Source organism: Nicotiana sylvestris, chromosome 10, assembly GCF_000393655.2.
Source record: "Nicotiana sylvestris chromosome 10, ASM39365v2, whole genome shotgun sequence".
Classification (NCBI taxonomy): Eukaryota; Viridiplantae; Streptophyta; class Magnoliopsida; order Solanales; family Solanaceae; genus Nicotiana; species Nicotiana sylvestris.
This window is the reverse complement of record NC_091066.1, coordinates 164,967,257-164,992,071: the sequence shown is the minus strand read 5'-3', so window position 1 is coordinate 164,992,071 and position 24,815 is coordinate 164,967,257. Positions and strand designations below refer to the sequence as shown.

The following is a 24,815-nucleotide window of genomic DNA, read 5'->3' as shown; positions in this document are numbered from 1 at the left end:
ACATTTCTTGATTAAAGCACTAAGCATTCCTACCTTTCCAAATTTGCCATATAATATTAACACTCAAATGTAATAATTCTACAAATTCAGGAAAATGCTTAGCAGTTAAGAACAATGTGTACCACCAAACAGAAAAGTCAATTATATTTTCAATATCAGGCTAATTAATAAGACTTTGTTTCCATACAAGCTGAGACCGAGGACATCTAAATAACATATATTCAATATCTTCACTTTCAAAACCACAAATCTTACCCATTCCATGTTCTGCAATCTTTTAGCTAAAGTACTATTCACATATTTCCATAGAAAATTTTTAAATTTATTTTTAGTTTCTAAGTTCCACAAAGAATCCCAGAAGTTGACTTGACTTCATAGTTCCTAATAGTCTTACCCGCCAAATCCTTTTCTAAATAGTAACCTGACTTGACTTCATAGTTCCCAGATTTTGAATAATTATTAATCTATCATTAAGACCTATGATGGATATTGGAATAGATAAAATTGCATTTACATCTCCAGGTTCAAAAGTCATACTTATCTCATGAAATTTCCAAGTATGTGTATCTTTATCAATTAAATCTGCAACCTTAAGATCTAAATTATTTTGTATTTGAATACTTTTTGGAGTAAAACCATTATTTCTTGGAATCCAAGGATCAGTCCAAACATTTATATTTTTTTCATCAGAAATCCTCCACCTTAGTCCATTAACTAATAGATCACTTACCCACAAAATACTTCTCCATATCCATGATCCAGTACATGATATAGAAGCATCAAAGAAAGCTGAGTTGGGAAAGTATTGCTTTTAAGTACTCTTTCTAATAACGAATCTGGGTACGACAATATATGCCAAGCTTGTTTAGCTAACAAAACCATATTTATTCCATTTAAAAAAAGTTTAGGGGGATAATAGGATTTTCGCAAAAATAAAGTGTGTAGTTGAAAATACGGGTATAAGTCAGGAGGGTAATTATGCATTTTCCCTTCAACTTTAATCCTTTAATTTCATTTTAAGTTTCAGATATCTTCAACAAAGTAGAGAAACTTTTCGCACATATTAAAAATAGATAAGGTGATAGCAGATCTCATTGTCGTATTCATCTAGTCGCCTAGTCGGCTTAACTAATCCAATCATCTCCCCATTTATATTAAAACTGTAGGTAGGGGTAGAAATACATTGCATAATCCATTCTACAAATCTTGCATGAAAACCCATTCGTAAAAACATTTATTGAATATAAATCCATTCAATTCTATCATAAGCTTTTGACATATCCAATTTCATCGCCATAAATTTTTCCCTACCTCATCGTTTATTTTTTAGAAGATGCATAAATTCATGGACTAAGATAACATTATCGGTTATTTGTCTATGTCCAGCGAAAGTTGCTTGAGTTGAAGATATAACCTTAGTTAAATAACATTCCATTCTCGTAGCAAGAATATTTGCAATGATTTTATAAAGAGTAGAACATAAACTTATGGGTCTAAATTGCGATACCAAAGTAGGGCTTTTAACTTTAGGCACAAGAGTGATTAAAATATGATTCCACGAGAAAAAATAAAGGAGTCATTTCATCCACGCCTGGCGCTTTAAGAGGATGCATAGCGAACACCGCATTCTTTATTTCAACTTCACTAACATCTTTAATGAGTTCTCGATTTATAGAGTCACTAATTGTTACATTGACATGGTTCAGAACACTTTCGAAGTTCGTCGAGTTAGATGTAGAGAATAGTCTAACATAATACGCATCAACTTCTTGAACTATATATATATATATATAACTCGCCTCTCATCAAATATTTGAAACCCCCTAATTATATTTCTTCTTCTTCTTTATTAGGTTGCCATGTGAAAAGAGGAAGCATTTTTGTCTCCATCAAGCAACCATAAAACTCTAGACTTTTGTTTCCAGAAAATCTCTTTTTCTTTATAAACTTCGCTTAAGTATCCCGATATAATAATCCCAGAATTATGATCCCTGGACTATTTTATCCCACCTGGGAAATGGAATAAAATAATTTCAAGCTTGATGGGATAAGGGAGGATAAGGTGAGATATCCAGTATTAAGTATGGGATTAAATTTATACCATGTTTGGTTGATGGTATCCTCGGTCATGCCATGAGAATTGAGACATTAAATGAATATAAGGTATTCATATCGTATAAAAAGTATAATTTCTAGCGAACATACCTACAAACATCTGATTTTTTTTGAATAAGGATTTGAGACATTAACATTTCAAATAGTTATTTAACTACAGAACTAAAAAGACATTGAAGTCTTACATACATTAGCTACAGATAATCCAATAGAACAACTCTTTTTGTCTCTGTAATCATGTAGAAGAACATAAATATCTCCTCTGATCGAAGCTGCATCCAGGTGGACCCTACAGAAAAATGAAGGGACTTACATAAGTAGAATTTTCGAAGAATAATTAGGAAAGTGAAGGAAATTGGACAAGCTATATCTAAAGATAAATTGGAGAGGAAAAAAATGAAAGCAATGCTATATGTATCACAATTCACATGATGCAAATGTAAAAATCTTATATATGCGTGGGGTAAGGGGAATGGCCGGACCACAGGGGTCTACTGTATGCAGGGCCAGACCCTACATTTCTGCAAGAGGCTGTTTCCACGGCTCGAACCCCTGACCTCCTGGTCATATGGCAAAACTTTACCAGTTACTCCAAGGCTCCCCATTCATATGTTCCTAGTAGTGTGAAACCAAAAATAAAAAGCCCAGCCACAAAGCATAAAATTGTAATCTATATAATTTGCCACTTCATAAATTTTCTATAGCATGCTATGAATTAAAAAGGATGAGTAATTTAGCCTGCTAGACAATAAGTTAAACATACTTCTCTTTTTTTTCATACCAGATGGAACTGATAGCAGGGTAAAGAAATAGTTTCTTCTTCTGGTTTTCATAATAATGGAATCACTTACCATCTTTAGTTTTTCTTCGGGATATGAACTCGGATTCTTTCAGTTCCTTCGGTATTTTCAGCTTCTTCTTTAATATCCCAAGCTGAATTCCCAACTGAGTCGCTACAGTTGATCACTTTAATCGATTTTAGTGATAGAATATCTGCAAAACTAGAAGGAATCTTCTCAAACCGTCCACAATCTTTTATAACAAGTTTCTCAAGAACAGGAAAGGATGTCTCTGAGGACTCCCATTGAATCATATCCACTTGCTCTAATTTCAAGTATTTCAGCGCTTTGAACACTTTATTTGTGACGTCCCATAGCGGATCACATGTAAAGTGTATAAAAAATAATTTGAGAGTCTCAAGATTTTCCAGTGCTATAATACTTGAAACTATTGCTTCTGTCAATGAAATGCCAGCAAGAGATAAAACCTTAAGATTCAAAGGGAAGACTGATTTAAACCATCCAATTGATTCGGAGAAACCAATCGGGAAACTTATATCAAGAGATTGAAGCTGATTATGAGCTTCCGCTGTAGAAAACAGCGAATGATTAGGCATATCATGAAGATTAACAATGGAGAGCTTAAATTCTTCAAGATTCGGAAACCTCCACCAGAACTTCCGATTCATATCCGCCACAGATACACGACACTTGCCAAAAGACTTTAAGTTCTCTAACACAGTTTGTGAAGATTGTTTAAGACTTTCTTGCTCGCTGTCTTCCCAGATAAAGGAAAATTCACTAATATCCACATGTCTTAGCTTCGTCATTTTCCAAATATCAGGTGATGTCTTTATGCGCTGATGTGAATGGACCCGCAAAGTTTGTAGATCACTCAAGTGCGAAACCCACTTGAAATCAAACTTTTTGACAAAAATTGCTAGGTACCTCAAGTGAAATAGTAATCCCAGAGTGGAAGCCGGAGAAACTTGAAAATCTCGGTCATTTTCCAAGTTGACATCCAACAAATGCAGCACCCTAATATGTCTTAAGCTAATAATTACAGGGAAAAGATCCACTCGGTTTGATGCGTAGAATTGTGGATGAGCGATGAACTCAATAGACTCCCTTTCTTCAGTGTCGACCATTGCAATCTTGTCCAGTAAATACCCATTCAGCTCCAGTCGTTTAACAAGCTCGTCATGGATATACATGCATAAGTGAGGATCCTGCGAAGATGAGGTTTGGGATAAATTATATGGCGCGATCTGCTGCTTAAACTTTTCTTCTTCAAGTTTAGATGAACAAAACGCACGCACTAGATCATGAACCATGCAGTATTTTATGTCACCATTAGATCTCCTTTTAGAAACTATTAGAAGGCTTCTATTGACAAGATCATTCAAACAATCTTTAGATGCTTTCTCTAGGTTCTCTGTGTCGATGTTTTGCACTAACTCTTCGGCTATCCACAACTTCAGCAAATCAGACACTTCAATTTTGAAGTCTTCCGGAAAATATCCCATGTAAAGAAGGCAATGCTTTAGATGAACCCTTAAATTGTCATAACTTGACTGTATTGCTTTCGTACTCAGCTCTTCTAAACCATGGGAACTCAAAATATTTGCAAACTCACTCCACACAGAGGCTTGTCTTTCCTTTTGCGCGATAATTGGAGCAGTCAAGACAATCACAAGAGGCAGTCCCTTACAGTTTTTGGCAACTTCTTCTCCTGCTTCACGTAGCTCCACGGGACAGCTCTCGCATTGAAATACTTTCTTTTGCAATAATTCCCAACTCTCCTCCTTTGTTAGGAATCGAAGAAAATAAGGATCACTGTGGTGCTTAATCTCCTTAGCCACCTTTTCATCTCGAGTTGTTATCATAATTCTACTTCCTTTTTCCTCTCGAGGAAAACATAATTGCAGATATTCCCATGCCTCATATTTCCATATGTCATCTAATACGATGAGGTATCTCCAGCTAGATAGAGCCTTCTTCACCGCATCAACCACGTCCACATCCTCATTGATGTCACTCTTATCACCTGTTGCTTGTTTAAGAATCTCAACCAATAGCTTCCTCTCATCATATTTTTGTGAAACAGTACAAAATGCTCTGACATTAAAGTGATGAATAACAAGAGGATTGTTGTACACTTTATTAGCCAAAGTCGTTTTACCTAGACCAGGCATTCCAACAATCGAGATAATGTCTCGTTGTTTTGGTCCTCCGAATCCAGTCAATTTCTGAATGATCTGATTTACATCTTCCTCAAAGCCCACAAAATCCTCATTATTTGATTGAGAACTGCCTTCAGTGGAAGGCTTTGCATGAGCAGCTGTTTTCTCGACATTCTCCATGTCAATTATGTTGCTCTTTTTTAGGATTGTTGGAAGTAAACTCAAAACTGCAGTGGCATTAATAACTCTGTCAGCCTCCATAAATGAAATGAAAACAAGAATAGGTCAATCAACTATAACTTAACAATTCAAAGAAATACATTTCATTTTGATGTGCACATGCGCACACGCACACTATAAGATGAATGAGAAGACCCCTACCCAATGTCACGGACAAAACTATCAAGGATTTGTCCCACTTCGGCCCGATCATTGTAGGTCACCTCAAATGTTATGATACGTTTAAGACCATAAGCTTTTTAGTCTGTGCCAAAAAGAATAACCCCTTTCCTTATAGTCATACAAACGTTATGATATGTTTAAGACTATAAGCTTCAAACCATACAAATATTGACATATTCAAGGCAACAAATTTTTAAAATTGTCGTTTTTTTCTTAACTTCGTGTTGAATCAAACAAAGCCAAGCAAACTAATAGCCCATTTGGCCAAGCTGCAAAAATTAGCTTATTTTGAGAAGTGTTTTTTTCTCAAAAGTACTTTTGGTGAGAAGCAGTTTGTGTTTGGCTAATTAATTTGAAAAGCAATTCTGAGCAGCAATTAATGTTTGGGCAAGCTTCAAAAAACTGCTTCTTAGTGTATTTTTCTCAAAAGTGCTTTTCAAAAAAGTGCTTTTTTGAAAATAAGCTATTTTTTTCCGCTTCTCCAAAACTGCTTCTGCTTCTTCTCAAGAGCACTTTTTTCCTTTCAAAAGCTTGGTCAAATACATTAATTTTAGGAAAAAAGCTTTTTTGACCCCAATAAAAAACGATTTTGCGTCAAAATAAGCTTGGCCAAACAGGCTATAAAACATGGATAGAGTATTACACATTGATATTGTAAGCCCTCGGTGATAGTGAATCTGTCTTTTCTTGTTTAGCATATATATCGCTACGAGTTCAATTTAACTCAACATTTTCGACCATATATATATATATATATATATTTATGTAAAAAGTATCAAAATTTTAGAGGATGTTTGGCTAAGCTTATAAGCTTATCAAATCAGCTTATAAGCTTATCAAATCAGCTTATAAGCACTTTTTGGCTTATCTACGCATTTGGTAAATATCCAAAGTGCTTATAAGTTAAAATCAGTCATAAATTATAAGTTGGTCACCCCCAACATGACTTTTCAGCTTATAAGCACTTTTAGTTTGACCAGGGCTTTTTACTATTTTATCTTTAATACTCCCTCCGTTCCAATTTATGTGAACCTGTTTGACTGAGCACGGAGTTTAAGAAAAAATAAAGACTTTTTGAATTTGTGGTCCTAAACAAGTCAAAAAGGAGTCCAGAGTATTTGTGTAGTTATAAAAGTTTCTAATTAAGGGTAGAATTGGAAGTTTAAGCTAAATTGTTTTCAAATTTAGAAAGGAGTCATTCTTTTTGGAACTAGCCAAAAAGGAAATAGGTTCACATAAATTGGAACGAAGAGAGTAATATTTTTTAATTTGCAAAAAAAATTTCTAAAATGAATTTCCTAACTTTCTTTTCATTTCATATTCGTTGTTCGTCCTTTTCTTTACAAAGAAACTTTTTAATTTATAATCTTTTATAAAGTTTTTAAGGGTATTCTAGTCATTTTCATAAAAGAATAATTTATAAGCATTTTTTTACCAAACACATCAACTGCTTATTATTAGTTTCAGCACGTCTATCCAAACACGTAAATGCTTATTTAAAATATCAGTTTCAGTAATTAAAAATGCTTTTCAGTACTTCAAGTTTATCAGCTATTTACAATCAGCTAATCCAAACGGGCTCTCAATAAATATTAAATTCTAAACTTATAATTTCAAAGTGTCATATGTTCAATGACACATTTTAAAGATCAAACTCATCAAGTATAAATTCTATATCCGCCCCTGCCTGAATATACTTTTCCGATGCATTGAGAAAGCAATTTTTTAAAAGTATGTCGATGTAATTTCTGTCATTATTTAAAACTTTAAACTATTTGATAAGCATTTTTTTTTTTCTGGGCTAAGCAGTTGGTTCCTCTTCTCTTTATATTCTGGGAAATTAACTTTGCTAGATCTAGCTAAAAATTCGATGGTCCTCTTCAATTGAAATTGATTTGTATGGATTACGCAGTTCTAGTTGAGAAATAAATAAATAAATAAATAAATAAATAAATAAATAAAAATAGTTCAGAGAAACTTTTCAAATGTAGCAACATATATTACCAATAATTTTAAGGACTCATTAGCTGAAATATATAAAACATTTCAAGAGAGCTTTCTAGTCTGGTGGATGATTTTTGTAAAGAAAAAGAAAATTATGATCACAGTATAGAATATTGTAATAATAATATTTGACAGTAATCAAAAGAGAAATAGAATGGAAAAGCTAAAATGGAATCTCACCGATTAATGAGAGTAGTTATAGAGAGATCAATTGCTCCAAGTTTCTTTAACTTTATATATGGTTTTGTGTAAAGATGAAGAAGAGGAAGAAAAGAAAAGAAGATGAATACTAAATAATTTGTCTAGTGGAGTTCCATCTTGAAGCAATGAAGAGTGATTATATTATATAACTAGTTGTACCATAAATTAATATCCACTAATAAATGTACTAAATAATTTTTAAAATTTATGTTAGTCATCACTAGTAATATTACTTTAATACGAGACTTCAACTGAAATATACAGCTCAATACTTAAATCTGGTCCGCATTATTATTTTAGAGAATTATTGCTTTCTAGAAAAATGTATAAAAATTATATGGGGTATCCTATTTGGTCGCTCCATTTTAATCTATATCCACTTTTTAAAAAAAAATTAATTTATATCTACTTTTTAAACAATTTTTTGCCTCTTTTTCCTCCTCCTCCTCCTTTTCTTCGGGTGATAATAATTTTATATGGTGGTTGTGAACATATTTTAATGTAGTTTATGATATTTTACAAAGGTGAGCTATTATGATGCTTTATTTTTTACTATTACTTAGGGTTTCTTCTTTTTCTTAATTGCAAAATAAGTTCATTAAATTTATTGTTGATTTGACAAATTGATGATTGGAGTTTGTTCCTGATGATATTTGGAGGTTATGTTTCAAATTTGAGCTCATTTGGAATATATTTAGGTATTAAATCGTATATTAGATTGTTTTAATTCGAAGAACAAATTTCTGTTTTTGGGCAATTTGCACTTTAGGCCTATTTGGCCTTAACTGCATAAAACGTTGGTTGCACTTCAGACCTTTTGGTCTTAAGTACATTTGAAGTGCAATTTTTCACTTCAGACTTATTGGCCTTAAGTGCATGAAACTCACTACAGGCCTATTTGGCCTTAAGTGCATCTAAAGTGTAAATTTTCACTCCAAATTTATTGGCCTTAAGTGAATGAAAATATTTATTGCACTTCAGACTTTTTGGCCTTAAGTGCATCTGAAATGCAATTTTTCACTTCAGGCTTATTGGCCTTAAGTGCATCTGAAGTGCAATTTTTCACTTCAGATTTATTAGGCTTAAGTGCATGAAATCATTGGTTGCACTTCAGACCTATTTGGCCTTAAGTACATTTGAAGTGCAATTTTTTCACTTCAGACATGCAAAAGCCCCCAAAAATGTGTGCCATTTGTCTCAATTTACTTACCAAGAGTTATATATTTAATCCCAGAATAACATATAAATTTTACCATAAATTAATAGGGAACTTACACAAATGTCCCAAATAAGTCTTAACTTACCAACCTCTAGCCAAACACATATAAAAATTAAAAATAAATAAGGTTCTTTCTCTCAAAGAATCACATGTAAAAATCACATTCCATATTTTAAAGTGTAATTAGCAACATTAGATGCAAGACGGAAAGAAAATTTCATGGATGAGGTAGCAAATAAGGTGATGAAATACAAAAAAAAAAGACACAATATTCCAAAAATCTAAGCAAAAAAGGAACTTTTTCAATAGGTATAGTTTGAATTCATTGAAAATATATAGATAAGTCAATATACAAAATTTGAGGAAGATTGGAGGTGATTTGGACTTGTTTTGTATCAAAATTCATAATTAAATCGAGTACAATTTTTTTTTTCCTGCGATACATGTATCACGCATGTATCTCACACACATTTATACATGGATATACATGTGATACACATTATTTTCTCTCATGTTTAGTTTTTACTTCGAATTTTCAATTGAAAGTTTGAAACCACCTCAAAACTTCACCAAATCATCCCAAAATTGAGATTTAAGCTCCTTAAGATATACTCAATCTATTCTAATAACGTCCACTCAAATGACAACAATTTTTTTTTTGTTGCTATAAATAGCTAATTGGCTAATATTAGTAATATTTTATAAATTTGCCAGTTTTTGTAATGAGCTACTTATAAATGGACATAGTTGGTAATTTCCCAACTTAATATAGGTAATTGTTTAAAACCGCCAACCGCACATTGCATTAATTATGAGACGATTATATACCACAAAACATATACTCCCTTCGGTCCACATTAATTGATTTTTTAGTTATTTTCACAGATATTACATATTTTAGCATTAATTAACAATAAAATTGACCATATTAACTTTAATTTGTTCATTGAAAATATAATAAATATTCCAAGGGCAACTTTGAAAAAAAAGAGTTAATCCATGTGGCAAGTCACCTCATCAAATGTTAGTATCACGTAGGATTGAATGTCCACTTTGGACAAACTTAACAAAAAAGAGGTATATTTGAACCAATAATATAACGACAGTGGTGTATTTGGACTCAAAGTATATCGAATGGTACATTTAAATCTTTTTTGATAGTATAGGGATATATTTGACCTTTTCCGAATATTTTATGGATTTAGAGGTATTGTGGCTGTGCTTTAAAAATAAGAAATAGTAAGAGTTGTTTTCAATAGGAGTAATTAGTTCTCAATTAGAGTCAACTTGAAATAGTTTATTTCCAGATCTGAACTGAGAAAAGTTAGAAAACTTAGATGTTCCCACTCACCTGCATAATTCAATTCGAGTCATTGTACTACAATTCTTAATTCTGCATAATATATAATATTATTCTTAACAACCAATTATGACTAATGACCATGATATTTCATTGAGATTTGCGCTCTGAATTTACTACTTATATAAGATAAGGTCATGTAAATATTAAAGTACACATTATTATTGGCTAAAGTTGTAAAACTAGACGTCATAACCCGTAGAATTTATAAAACTGCGAGTATGTTTTCCAATTTATTTTTATGTTTGGTTGACTTAAATATTTTGAAAAATATTTTTCTCAGTAACTCATTTTCCTCCAACCAAAGAGAAACGAAAACATTTTCTAAAACTCTTTCTCAGTCTTCCTCATCCTATTCCCCAACCCTGCTAATCCATCCCCACACCCTCACCCACCCCATCCCACCCTACCCCTAACCACTCCTACCCACCCCACCGCCCCAAACCCCATACTACCCCGCCCTAAATAGAAATATTATTAAGAGCATTTTTTTCGTGTTGTAGAGTTTTTTTTCTTCATTACAATAAAATGAGTATTTTCTTTTTATGTTGTAGAAAAGGTATTTTCTTTCATTTCAACAAAACGAGTACTTTCGTTTCAATAAACTGAGTATTTTTTTTCATGATGTAGAGAAAATATTTTCTTTCATTTCAACAAAACAAATACTTTCTTTTTATAATGTAGAAAAGTTTTTTTTTCATTTCAACAAACTGAGTATTTTGTCCCGATAATTACTACTATAGTTTCCCCCGTCTTTCTTTGAAGAAAACTGAAAAGCAAATATAGGAATCAATAAAAAAGGAATACCTACAAGCGAACGTGCATTGGTATCTGCTGATAACTCTCCCAATGAATTTGAACTAGAAAAATACAACAACATTAACCAATATTATCCCATATCGTGAGATCTGGAGGGTAGTGTGTACGCATACCTTACCCCTACCTTATGATAGAGAAGATGTTTCCAATAGACTCTCGGCTCAGGAAACAAACTAGGAAAATACATATCAAGATAATTTAAGAAACAAACTTACTGATCCATGACAGATGGTAAAAGCAGAATTTATGACAATACATAAATTGCAAATCACAAAACTAAAAAGACATTGAAATCATCCAGAGATTTGCTTGCTGATAATTCAATCGGAAAGCTGATACGCAGTCCAACCCATCCACAAAGCAGAACCTTTCGTTGTTTCAGTACTCGTGTAGCAGAACAGAAATAAGAAGTACAATCAGAATGTCACGAGCCCGATGAATACTTTGGAGTCTGCTGTTCTGAAGTCGGATGCTGTACAAAGATGCAGCGATTACTAATGGAAATGTCAGGAAAATGAAGCTCAATGCAAAAGCTATAGCTAAAAATGAGAAATTGGTGAAAGAGAATGATGGAGCAAGTAGCTAGTTAGAGAAAACTCAAAAGCTAAAAAGTTATAGTATGAAAGAATGATATTGAAAAGTATGTCGATGCTGTTAGGATAGAAACAATCAAGTATCATACAGAAGCTAACAAAGAAACCTTGAACGATGATAAAGTAGACAACAAAAGAGAAATATACCAAAAGAGACACAATCAGTTAACGTGGTTCGATCAATTGACCTACGTCCAGAAGCGGAAATGAGCGATCCACTATATAAAAGAGAGTATAAAATATCTAAAGAACAACCTCACAAAGAGGCACACACAAATGACAACATAATATTTGTCTCACAAATTCTCCCCCTAAACAATAAGACTCTCAAATGCTTTACGGTTACATTATGGATGCTAATGAATGAGAAGAAAAAATCCTAAATTTATAGAAGTCAAAACTTTTTTCTCCAAGAAAAAGGACTAGCCAAATAAAGAAGAACTGTATTTTTCCTTTTCATAAAAGGTTAAATCACTTATGGCAAATATGTTACCTTTCCTTCAAGAGATAGGAAAACCAAATATGATAAAGAAAAGCAGGACAAACACCTAACAATTGCAATATGTAGCACAATTGGCATAAGGTAAAGTTATGGATCATCTGTTCTCAATAGTAGTTTTCAAAATCTTCAAAAAGGAAAAAGAAGCACCATACGCAAAGCATAAGCAGTAACATATAAAATTCTCAATTGCGACTTCACTGAGGAATTTTTGTAAAGGAAATGATAGGCATGAAACTTCTATATATTCCCAATGCTTCCTAATAATGCTGCAAATAATAAATGATGAGACCTGACTTTAGTATGCAAGACAGAAGTTACTAAAATTGCTATTCATAGATGCAATGGAGAAGTGTAAATTAAAGCATCTGAAAGAGTTCGTTTCTTACTGCAGGCGTATCACAATTACGAAATCACTTACCGTCTTTAGTCTTTGTATGAGACTTGAACTTGGAAATTGCTTTCTTCACGACGGTATTCTTGAATCTGCAGAGCTGATTCCAAAACAGACTTCCTACAGCTGATCACTTTAATAAATTGCAGTGTTTCAATATCCCCAAAGCTATATGGGATCTCCTCAAGTTTGGAACAACTTTTTATGACTAGTGTTTCAAGCAGAGCAAATGATGAAGATGCATCTGAGCAAATCCACTGCATCATAAACACATGATGTAGTTTTAAAACTCTGAGCGCAGGGAACTCGTTATCATTGAGGTCCAAGAGCTTTTCCCCCGTAAAGTATATCTCGGATAGTTTAAGAGTCTCAAGGTGTCGCAGTCTTGCAATAGTTAAAACTACTTCATCCGTTAGAAAAATGTCGCAGAGGGACAAAAACTTTAGACTTGAGGGGAAGTCAAATTTTCTGGAAAGCACAGAATCATCAGGAACATCTCCAAATTCATCAATGTGGAGCCTTAGTTCTTCAAGATTTGGAAACTTCTCCCAGAAATTTGGAGTCATGTGAGCCACAGACATATAAAACATGCCAAGGGTCTTCAAGTTGTATAACACAATTTCTGAAGATTCTACAATATTCACTCGCTCATTCTCTTCCCATGTGATTGAAAATTCGTTTATATCCACATGCCTCAACTTTGCCATTTTCCAAATAGCAGGTGATATCATCGTATAAGATGAACGAACCCGCAAGGTTTGCAGATGGAGTAGGTGTGATAACCACTTGAAATCAAGTTCCTTGACAAAAATTGCAAGGTACCGCAAGTGAGTTAGTGATTGGAATGCAGTAACCCAAGAACTTTCTAAGTACATATCCAATAAATGCAACACCCTAATAAGTCTGAAGTCATTAAGTAAAGGATAAAGATTAGTGCGGTGAGGTATACTGAATTTTGGATGCGCAATGAACTCTAGAGACCCCTGAGTTTCTCCGAAAGACTCTGCCTTATCCGACGAATATTCATTTTTCATAGTGTCATGTATATACATGCATTTCCTTTGTTCATCTGTATCTACTGCAGGTTGATGTGGATTATATGGCACTACGAGCTGCACAAACTTTTCTACTCTAATTGTTCTCGAGCAAAAATCATGCACTTCTTCACGAACTTTGCAGTATTTTATTTCACCGTCACTTTTTGTTTCAGTAACCGTTATTAGGTATCTGTCAACAAGATCGTACAAGCAACTCTTTGATGTTTCTTCTAGTTTCAATGTGTCAATGTTCTGCACAAACTCTTCAGCTATCCACCACTTCAGCAAATCAGACACTGGAATTTCATAACCATTAGGAAACAATCCCATGTACAGAAGGCAACACTTTAAATGATCCTCTAAACGGTCATAACTGGACTGTATCATTTTCATAAGCAAGTCATCTAAAGAATGAGAGCTTAATTCACGTGCAACCTTAAGCCACAATTTAGGATCTCCCCTTTCCTTTTTCGGAATACTTCCAGCAATCATGATAATCAGATCTGTCAATCCTTTACATCCTCGGGTAACTCGCTGTCCTACTTCAAATAGTTCCGGAGGACATATCTCTCCTTGAAAAGCAGCCCTCTGCCATAACTTAAAACTCTCATCATCATTTAGCATTCGAAGGTGAAAAGGGTAACTATGGGACTTAAGATTTCTTGCCAGGTGATGATATCGGGTTGTTACTATTATTCTGCTTCTAATTGTATCATCAGGGAAAGATGACCGCAACACATCCCATGCCTCGACTTCCCATATATCATCCAATACGATGAGATATCTCTTTCCCATTAAACTCTTGCGCAACATGTCAGCCATGCTATGACCACCTACAGTAATACGCTTACCAGCGATAATTTGTTTTAGTATCTCTAGCAACAGCTTTCCCACGTTATATGTTTGTGGAAAGGAGCACCACGCCCGAACATCAAAGTGAGCAACAATTGAAGGATTATTGTACAACCTTCTAACTAAAGTTGTTTTGCTTTGTCCGGGCATTCCTACAATCGATATAACATCCAGCTCCACTGTCCCTCTAGTCAATTGATGCATCATTTGTTCTGCTACATCTTGAAGACCCTCTAGTTCTTCATCAATTGGTGAATATCTACGTTGGGAAGAAGACTTTGTGGGAGTAGGAGTTCTGTCACAACTCTCAACAATATCCTCCATACTAATTAGCTTGGCCTCTATAATTGCTGGAAGCAAAATCTACATATATCAGAATTAATGAAAGCTCTGTGTGTCTCACCAAAAGGAATGAAACCAGAAGAATATAACTAACAATAATCAATTTACAACTTAGAAGAGAACACAAAAATATAAAACTATGCACATATAAACAAGTCAAACAATCAATCATTTTGCAGAACATTAACTATAAGAAGCCCCTAATATTATACATCTAAGCTCTAGTTGAGAGAATGACATTTAATAGATACTACCAATTACAAGTGCGGGGAATGATATACTACTACACAAACTCAACTGTAAAGAATAGCCCTAATTTAGGCTAATTCTAATGTTCTCTTAATTGTCGAAGCTTATGCTCCTTCACCATTGACAAGGTCAGAGCTCTCATCCACCATACTTATGGCCAAATCCGACCGGCGGCAGCAGCTCCAAATTTCAATATTTCCTCTTCATTTACAATTATGCTTCTCCCATTGAATTTTGAAGATGCCAGAAAAGAGGATTGAATAAGGATGAAGGAAAATAATTTACTCAATCTCTGTTATTATTCTTCGCAAAATCTCCACACAATAGTGTAATTAGAGTACATGAGGAAATAGTAAGGGGTCGTTTGGTTTGAATAGCCGGGATAAGTTATACTGTTATAAGTTATGTTGGGATAAGTTATGCTGATATTGTTTTTTATCGTATGTTGTACTATTAAATATGGCAATTGCATAATTTGTAAGAAGAATGTATAAGTTATACCGGTGCTAATTACTCCATCCTCTATAATGTATAAGTTATTTCGGTATTAATTTTAATCTTGGGATAACTTATACCTGGTTTGCTAACCCAACGAAGTATTAAAGTGGTATTAAATTTTTATACCAGCACTATACCTTCTTATACCTCATACCAAACAACCCCTAAGAGTTAAAAAATAGTGCAACTACTCCGCTCTATTTGTAGCCTTATAGAATTTTTGTATATAACGTATATTTACAATAAATTATATTTTTTTATTATTTCAGAGCGGTTATATAGTATCTTTTTCTCTTTAAAAAAAAGTCTTTTAAGGCTCGTTTGGTACGAGGGTTAATGGATAATGGACAATTAATTTCAGAATTAAATTTGAAATTAATTTATTCCACATTTGTTTGGGATAAAATCACGGTATAACTAATCATAGGATTGTAATATTACTTTTATCCCTATGAAAAAGTGGGATAACAATCCCGAAATAATTAATCTTGAGATAACTTGTTTTTCAACCAAACAATCCCTTAATGTAAATAAACAAATAAAGGTGTCATTTCCAATCAACGGAATATTTGTTCATTATTCCTGGGCTTTTTATAATTTTCTCTTTTTGCCTAATTTGCCATTATTTAAGGCCTAATTAGCAACCGATCTTTTGAAACAATTTAAGGGAGCTTTCTACAGCTGTTGGATAATTTTGAAAGAAAGAGAATTATCATCAGAGCATAGACAGATCATATAAAAGAAGACAAAATATGAAATTTTCTACAAATTAAATGATTTAAACTGAAATAGCAAAAAACAACAAAAGGGAAAAAAAATGGAAACTTATACTAAGAGACATCTAACCTTTTAATGTTGAGAGTGGCTACAGAGAGATAAAATGCTCTTATGCTCCAAGAGAAATGAAGAAGAAGAATATAATAGCAAAGGAGATATATCCTGAACTTTTCAACTTGAAGAAAATGTGATTAATAAATAAATAAGTCAACTTATACTAATCTTGCACGTTAAATTGGAATCCCAATAGTGAAATCTGTTCCACAACAATAACAGCAACAAAACATACTCAGTATTATCTTATACCATAAGATCTGAGAAGGCTAATGTGTCCGCAGACCTTACCCTTAGCGTAGAGAGGCCATTTCCATTAGACCATCGGCTCAAGAAAACATAAGTACCACATTAATGAAAATATAGACAAGAAGGGGCAGTATCAAAAAACTATAGAGAAAATGCATAAGTAGCGCCTGATCTATACCCGAATTCTCAACTACACACTTTTTCTTAGTGGGAATCCTATTACCCCCTAAACTTTTTTAAATGAAATTATTTGTATCCTTAATGCTGACGTGGCAGAGTGTGTGTATTTCACTCTCCCAAAGAAGAGTGAGAAGCAAGAAAAAACGATTTTCAGATTATTTTTTATTCTTTTTACCATTTTTCTTACTCTTTTTTCCTTTTCCTTTTCCTTTTTCTTTGTCATTTTTCTTTTACTTTTTTTTCGTTTTTTCTCTAATTCCGAGGAATATTCATTCACCGGCGACTTTGTCTAACCGTTTTTCTTTTATTTTTTCTTTTCACACAAATTAAACTCTCAAAAGATCTATTCATAAGCAAAGCAAAATACACTCAGATTTAGGGGGGGGGGGGAAATTCATCATCGAAAAACCTTCCCACGCCGAAAAAAATGATGTACTGAAATTTTAGCAGGAAAAAGTCTTCTCAACTTATATTCGTTTTTATTTCTTTTGCTCTTCCTCCCACACATAAATTACACTTTCAAGAAAAATTTATATATGTATAAAACAAAACACACTTAGATCGGGATAAAAATCTGTCGCCGGAAAAAAAGAATTCGCCGGAAAAATAGTGTTCATGAAATTCCGAGACCACCATTTTATGCTGTCGGTGATCAAAACAAAAAGAAAGAGAATGAAATAACCAAAAAAAATGACAATAATAAAAAAAATAAGAAAAAGAAGAAAGAATAAAAAAGTACTAAAAATACATGTGGGGGCGCGTGTAGTTCACCACTTGCCAAGAGTTTGGTTGTCAGCGTTAAGGGTGAAAATAATTCCATTTAAAAAAAGTTTAGGGGGGTAATAAGATTCCCGCAAAGAAAAAGTGTGTAGTTGGGAATCCGGGTATAGGTCAGGGGGTACTTATGCATTTTCCCAAAACTATATAAAAGCAGAATAAAAACAACAAAGGTGATCAACAATGAAAGAAAATAACGTTTAGTTATAAAATTCTACTACCAACAGAAAGTGAGACTGTGTGTCAATACTATTGTTATGAACACTCTAGACTACCTACTCTACTATCCTAATACTCGGCCTCCATATCTTCCTATCAATGGTCATGTCCTCGTTGAGCTGAAGTTGCGTCATGTCTTGTCTAATCACCTCTCCCCACCTCTTCTGTGGCCTACCTCTACCTCTCTGTAGGTCCTCCAATGTTAATTTTTCACACCACCTCACCGGGGCGTCTGAGCTCTTCCTCCTCACATGAAATCTGCTCCACGTTTAAAATAAAAATATTAATTATTGCTCTGTTAATCCTAGTATGATTGTCATCTTTTACTTACTACTTTATGTAAAATAATCTCAACAACCTTATTTCTGATATTTTATTCAAATAACTTGACCCTGGGATGATTGATGACTCACCTATGTTCCTTTGTTATGATCAAAGTTGCTTGCCGAACAACTTTTGTTCATATCGTGAGTTCATATTATCAGTTTTTAAATATTATTCTAAATTCGTAAAATAGATATCTAATAATTTGAAGAGTATTTGTCCTAACTACGCTTTATTTTTTAAACTTCTCACTAGGTTAACTTTCCACTAATTTAAGCAGTAAAAGAAACTTTCCACTAATTAACAAATCTTGTTGTTATTCTAGAATGTCAAATACTTTAAAACCACCTCAAATTATATATATTTTTTTAAAAACCTATATTGGAGAAATTTATCATGCATCTCATACAACCAACAATACCTGTATAAGGATACTTTCTTTTTTGACATGTGACAAGTGAGTCCCAAAACGAACTTTGTAGGCTTAAAGCCAATCATCTATCATTCGTGCATCGTGAGGGAAGAAATGCCTTTTTTACTTTTAGTTCGTGCCAGAAACTATTTATATTTGATAGTCAAAGAAGTATATAAAATTTATATAATTTTTATACATGACATACGGGATGTGCATATATACAAAAAAAATATTTTTTTGACTATTATTTTGAAAACAGTTATATAGTGTCATTTTTTCAAGAAAGAAAAAGGAGGGAAAACAAATGTAAAAGCTTTTAGGAACTATATGGAAGTATCTCTTATTGGGCTTTTTTTATTTTTGGCCCATAAGTGGAAATTAATTAGAGGGGCTAGTCAAAATAGGGAATCTTACATAAATGTCTCAAATAAGTCTTAACTCATCAACCTCTAGACGTTAATAATAAATTTACCAAAACTAGACAAGCACATACAAAAATTAAAATCCAAATTAAATAAGGTGTTTTCTCTCCAAGAATCACACGCAAAGATCTCTTTCCATATTGTTAAGCGTGATCAACAATGTTAGATGCAAGACGGAAAGGAAATTTCTTGGATGACGTAGCAAATAAGGTAGCAAGCAATCTTTTTAATAACACTCTATTCTACCCAATCTATTCTAATAACTCCATCAAAACTCCATCACCCTCTAGCAAATAAGGTAGCAAGCAATATTCCAAAAATCTAAGCGAAAAGGGACATTTTTCAATGTGTATGGTTGAAATTAATTAAAAACATATAAACTATTCAATATACAAAATTTGAGGAATATTAGAGGTGATTTGGACTGATTTGATATCAAAATTCGTAGTTAAAATTGAGTTAAAAAAAATTCTTCTGCGACACGTGTATCTCACACACAGGTATATATGGATATACATATAATACACATTTGATACAAATATAATACATAATTGATGCACAAATGATACACCGTGTGATACACATATCATTTTTTTCATGCTTCATCTTTTACTTCGAATTTTCAATTCAAACCACCTCAAAACTCAATCACATCATTCCAAAACTGAGATTCAAGCTCCTTAAAATGTACCCAATCTATTCTAATAACACTCACTCAAAAGAAAGTAAAAAATTTGACATCTTTTTACTACAAATAGTTAATTGGCTAATATTATTAATATTTTATAAATTGCTAATTTTTGTAATAAGCTATTTATAAATGGACATAGCCGGTAGTTTTCCGTCAAAAATACAAAACATATATACAAATTTTGTATACAAACTAAGTATATATTTTATATATATTTTTGCCGGTTATTATTTTGGAGGGCGACCCGAAAAAGTAAACCATTGAAATTAAATAGGACACGTATCACTCATCCAAGTAAGAACTTTGAAGAAATTGAAACACCTCTCTCTTTGCATCATAATGTAGTTCTTTTTTCTTTCTTTTTTTCTTTTTAATAATTATGTGTATTTCGATTATCATATGCAACCATTGTAATAAATGTCAAGTACTATACAAAAATTCTACAACCTCCAAAAATTGAGAGCAAGCTTTCTTCTTTGCCATTGTCAAAGAGCTAAACAAACTCCTACCACTGTCAAAAGTGTGTAACCAGACTTTACTCAACTACCTCTTAAATAAATAAACCTTTCTGCTTACATTTGTTATTTACCTCTCATATTCTACTAGGAGTACTATGTATTTCTTAATTTTCTTCCATATATAATTTTCTGAAACAATGAAACCTTAGTTTGTTATAAATATACAAAAGAGTGGGTATGTATCAAGCAAGAATTAAGATTTCTAAATTACACAAGAGTTGAAGAGTTATCCGTAGAAGACGTTGATACGGGCAGATACAACTTAGTGGGCGTTTGGACATAAGAATTGTAAAAATTCAAAAAAAAAATGAATTTTTTATTTCAAGTGAAATTTGAAAATTAGAGTTATGTTTGGACATGAATACAATTTTGGGCTGTTTTTGAATTTTTTTGAGTGATCTAAGTGAAAATTTTGAAAAATAGTCTTTTGGAGTTTTTAAATTTTTCGAAAAATTTCAAAACATCTTCAAGTGAAAATTAAAAATTGTATGACCAAACACTAATTTTGAAAAAGAGTAAAAAAATTCTCGTGTCCAAACAGGCTCTTACTTCATCTACTAATCTTTGTGCAAAGAATAATGATCAAGTTCTGGATCTAAATAAAAGGGGAAGTTGGGATGTAAATGATTTTTACCCTTCTGAAAAATGGGAGGTTAAGGTGCAAAAATTATCTTGGAAAATTATTATTATTTCATTTTAGAAAAAATTATATAATTTTGTTTGCATAAAAATTTAGATGTGGTTGAAAATTAATATTTTACTCCCTATCATTTTTTATTTTTCACATGTCATAAAATCTTTTCTTCGTAATGGATTTATCTGCTATTAATCCCATTGCTTTTAATGTAATAAAAAATTTATTTGTGTTTGAATTATAGCGTGTAAACTAAATAAAAACCCAACGTGAACGGTGTGAGTACTTGAATAGCGCAAAATTGAATTTATGTAAAATGTTTAGTCTTACCAATAATTAATGTCATCCTTTTCACTTATTAAATAAATCAATTATTGCATAGTTGACAAAGGTTACTCATTACCCAAGTATCTCGAAAATCATTATATAATATTAGGCAGCAGATATACTCCATAGAAATTATTCTTTTGTGATGCGTGTTGTGATAAAAGAGAAGTAATGGCAAAGTAGTGAGCCGTAGAAGGGAAAAATAATTGTAATATGCAGCATCTAATTGTATTTGCTAATTAATTTGATGATAAACAGTTTATGTTCAAAAAGTATTCTTGGTGAGAAGCAATATATGTTGTTAATTAATTTAAGAAGCACTTTTGAGTAACAATTAGTATTTGACCAATTTTTTAAAAAACTATTTCTAATTGTATTTTTCTCAAAAGTTATTTTTCAAAAAAGCATGTGAGGTAAAAGCTACTTTTTCTGTTCTTACTCAAAGCATATTTTTTGCTTCTAAAAGTTTGACCAAACACCTTAAATTTGAAAAATACACTTTTGGCAACCAAAAAAAAAAAAAACTTGACCAAACAAGTTATTTGACAGGCTGGATGTGCGAAAGAATTAATAAACCACTAACCATGAATCAAGGAGATCATTAGTAATATTTAATAGGCAAATAGATGAATGCAATATTTTAATTCTAAGGGTTATATCTACTATTTTATTATAATTTTTGTGAATTTTAACGTGTAAATTTATATTTCACGCTGAAAGTATTGAGTTTATATGAACTGTATCGACAAGCTGCAACTATTAGGGGCGGAACTAGTGTGTATATTACGGGTTAAGTCAAACTCAATAGAGTAACTTTTATCCAAACCCTATATATATCATAAGAAATTCATTGAATATATATAAATTTTTAGTTTAGAACCATATAACCTTAAAGGACTAAAATTCCATACACATAAACTTCAAAGTTTGTATTAATCTTCGTTCCCTGAAGGCGAATAGTGTGAACAAACTTGTTGAAGAGTGAAAGTTGTTAGTTAGGAAGTTAGTAGTTAGTTAGTGATGGCAGGGTATAATCTCGTATTTAGTCGCTTATTGCACTCTAATTTATTGCACTTTAATTGAGTTTGAGCTTTAATTGTTAGTGTTTTGCACTTATTGTATGTTTTATGCCTTGTAGGAGTGATGCCGAGCTATGTAGATGTTATGGAATGAATTCAAGCTATTCTGGAGCTTTGAAATCTAAGTAAAAGCACAAAAATTAAGTTGAGATCATGCTCGGGGATCAATGGATGATAGTGCACTTTAAGAACGAAACAAAGAATCGAGCAAGCATACTGCGCATTGTCCAGTAAAATGCACATAATTTTCCGCTTAGAAATCCGTTTGGGCTCCCCAATATATCGTTGGAAAGGTATTTAAAAGGGCTACAATTCTCTGCAATATTGTTCTTCTACTTTTATTGTTTTATAACACGTTATCAGCACGAGACTCTAACCAATTGAGTAGAAGCTTTGGGATTGAGCATAATAATTGTCAATTGTTCTATGAACTTCCTTCATAATTAAATTCTGAATTTAAGGTAAGTATTTTACTTTTCTCTTTCAAATTCTTGACATTCTATAATTTGATTTTAAATACAAGCAAAGACGATAAATTTTGATTGCAACTCTAATGGAGTTTGAAAGAAATTATAACCACCCAAAGTGGTAAAAATTTTATGCCTTGCCATGATCAAATTCATGTATGATTGTGGGCAAAGAATTGAAAACTCGTCCCATTGAATTTTCTCCATTCTCATTCCCTTTAGAGAATGTGATAATAGTATCTGATAAGTCTGAAAAAAGACAAAATTACTACTATGAATGTATCAATGGATGTGGACGTGGAAATATACAAAATTATAATCGTCATTATTGTGATATTGAGAATAATAAGGATTCTCAAAATAGTCTTTCACTTTGTGAAAATAATATTTATCATTGATTTGACATGAGATTTTCTAATGCACATATAGATAATTATGGTCCATTCATGATTTGAATGTGACAACATGTGATTTATGAATACATATTCATTCTTCAAAGAATATGAACGTGCTAGTGGTAGCGAATATACCACACTCACCTCTAGAAGGAGGTTTGAGATGATATAAGAAAATAATGTCATTATTATGACATAAATGGTCATTGGTCACATACCTATTGTACGCCAAAATATTTTGGCAATGTGATTATTAAAGGACGACATTAATGTAAGAAACATATCTTGCATAAAATTTTGACCGTGACCATGATGGTATAACTTTCTCCTTGAAAGAGATATATTACCATATGGATGTTGATGAATATGTGGTAGTACAAAATTAATTGAGAGCTCTGGAAGAGTCAATTACCACTATTTTGGAGAAATAAAATTGATTATCAATAAGATATTGTGTTGTAGTAAGTCTCAAAGAAACTTATTTAGTTTCTAAAGTATTCGCGAAAGCGGTTGGTTATATTGAAACTATAAATAAAGAAAAGATTTAATATCTTCTATTACTACAACTTGTAGCGGGGTAATATGTATGTGAAAAGTTACCCGCTTTATTCTCCAATTTGTACTACACAAATAAAAGAATACAACAATAAAGTGGATATTTATTGATATAAAAATCCACATCATAATAAACTTGGAGTTTATTGATAATTGCACACGTCATGGTGTAAATCTGAAGTTTATCAATATTGATAATTTATTCAGTTGACATAATTGGTCTAGCCATATTAATTTAAGTATGATGTGAAAAAATAAAAGAGAATCTACATGGGTAAATATTAAAGAACTAGAAAGTTCTTTACGAATTCTCTTATATTGTTTGTTCTCATTAATTAATAGACCAACTAAAACTGGGATTGAATCCCATGAATGCTGGAAATATTAAAGGTGAATTGAGGCCCATTCACCTGCCATGTATACCACATAAGATGCATCTATGAGATGGTTACATGTGCGATTATTATTATCCTGCAACCTGGCCGGTGTTTGCGAGGTAACTTGCTCAGTAATTTAATTTCGAGTATAATTTCCAGATTTTCTATTCAAGAAGTTCATCTTGATAAGTTGTTTTACATCACAGTTGGTTTAGCAAAATAATTTATTGAGTTCCTCCACTTAATAGCTAAACTATTTCTTATGAGAACAAAGTTATATATATCAATTTGATATATGTTATATACGAAAGTATATTGCATTCTATATATATATATATATATATATATATCAATTTGATATGTGTTATATATGAAAGCATATTGCATTCTCCCCTCACAAGTGGTTTAGGGTCAGGAACCAAATAATTTCATCTTATTATTATTGATGTGCGGTGTATATTTTTATTAACATCATAATGCACAAAGATGAATTTTCAAAGTTGAGGAAGCAAGTTAGTTTTTCTAACATGAGGGTGAGACAAGATACAATAGTTGAGAAAAAAGTTACATAGAATGAATTATTATTTATACATATTGATCCTCGAATAGGATAATATGAACTTGAAGTTTATAAAAAGATAATTCATTTGCAATATATTGCAAAGCATGCCATACGCATTTGCTGACCCAAAGAAAGTAACTATATTCTCATTACAAATGCTCATATTAAGTCATAGAAGGACAAAGTCTATGGTACGCTTAAAGCATATAGACAAATCAGTTTCAAATAAACTTCTTGATAAAGAAGA

The 24,815-nt window shown here is 32.3% G+C and overlaps 2 protein-coding genes across 5 annotated transcripts; both read right to left on the bottom strand.

Annotated features, from left to right (window-relative positions):
• Window positions 1-2,140: 2,140 nt before the first annotated feature.
• On the bottom strand, window positions 2,141-7,788 carry LOC104243893 (putative late blight resistance protein homolog R1B-12). Its single transcript, XM_009799169.2, has 3 exons — window positions 7,664-7,788; window positions 2,967-5,304; window positions 2,141-2,404 (listed from the first exon to the last, which is right to left on the bottom strand). The coding sequence occupies exon 2, from the start codon at window positions 5,255-5,257 to the stop codon at window positions 2,972-2,974; it is 2,286 nt and encodes a 761-aa protein (XP_009797471.1). The 5' UTR covers window positions 5,258-5,304; window positions 7,664-7,788; the 3' UTR covers window positions 2,141-2,404; window positions 2,967-2,971.
• Window positions 7,789-11,071: 3,283 nt separating this feature from the next.
• On the bottom strand, window positions 11,072-16,491 carry LOC104243874 (putative late blight resistance protein homolog R1B-12). 4 transcript variants are annotated; one of them, XM_009799159.2, is made up of 3 exons: window positions 16,393-16,491; window positions 12,596-14,820; window positions 11,072-11,554 (listed from the first exon to the last, which is right to left on the bottom strand). In XM_009799159.2, exon 2 carries the CDS (start codon window positions 14,779-14,781, stop codon window positions 12,601-12,603), a length of 2,181 nt encoding a protein of 726 aa, XP_009797461.1. In that variant the 5' UTR covers window positions 14,782-14,820; window positions 16,393-16,491; the 3' UTR covers window positions 11,072-11,554; window positions 12,596-12,600. The 4 variants fall into 4 exon arrangements, with proteins under 4 accessions (XP_009797461.1, XP_009797452.1, XP_009797446.1 ...); XM_009799150.2 differs by having other exon boundaries at window positions 12,596-14,807; XM_009799144.2 differs by lacking the exon at window positions 16,393-16,491 and adding an exon at window positions 15,098-15,580 and having other exon boundaries at window positions 12,596-14,807.
• Between the last annotated feature and the right edge of the window lie 8,324 nt (window positions 16,492-24,815).

What these genes read in the sequence shown, in the direction of transcription:
- LOC104243893 (XM_009799169.2), bottom strand. Translation starts at nt 5,257, where the DNA reads ATGGAGAATGTCGAGAAAACAGCTGCTCATGCAAAGCCTTCCACTGAA.
- LOC104243874 (XM_009799159.2), bottom strand. Translation starts at nt 14,781, where the DNA reads ATGGAGGATATTGTTGAGAGTTGTGACAGAACTCCTACTCCCACAAAG.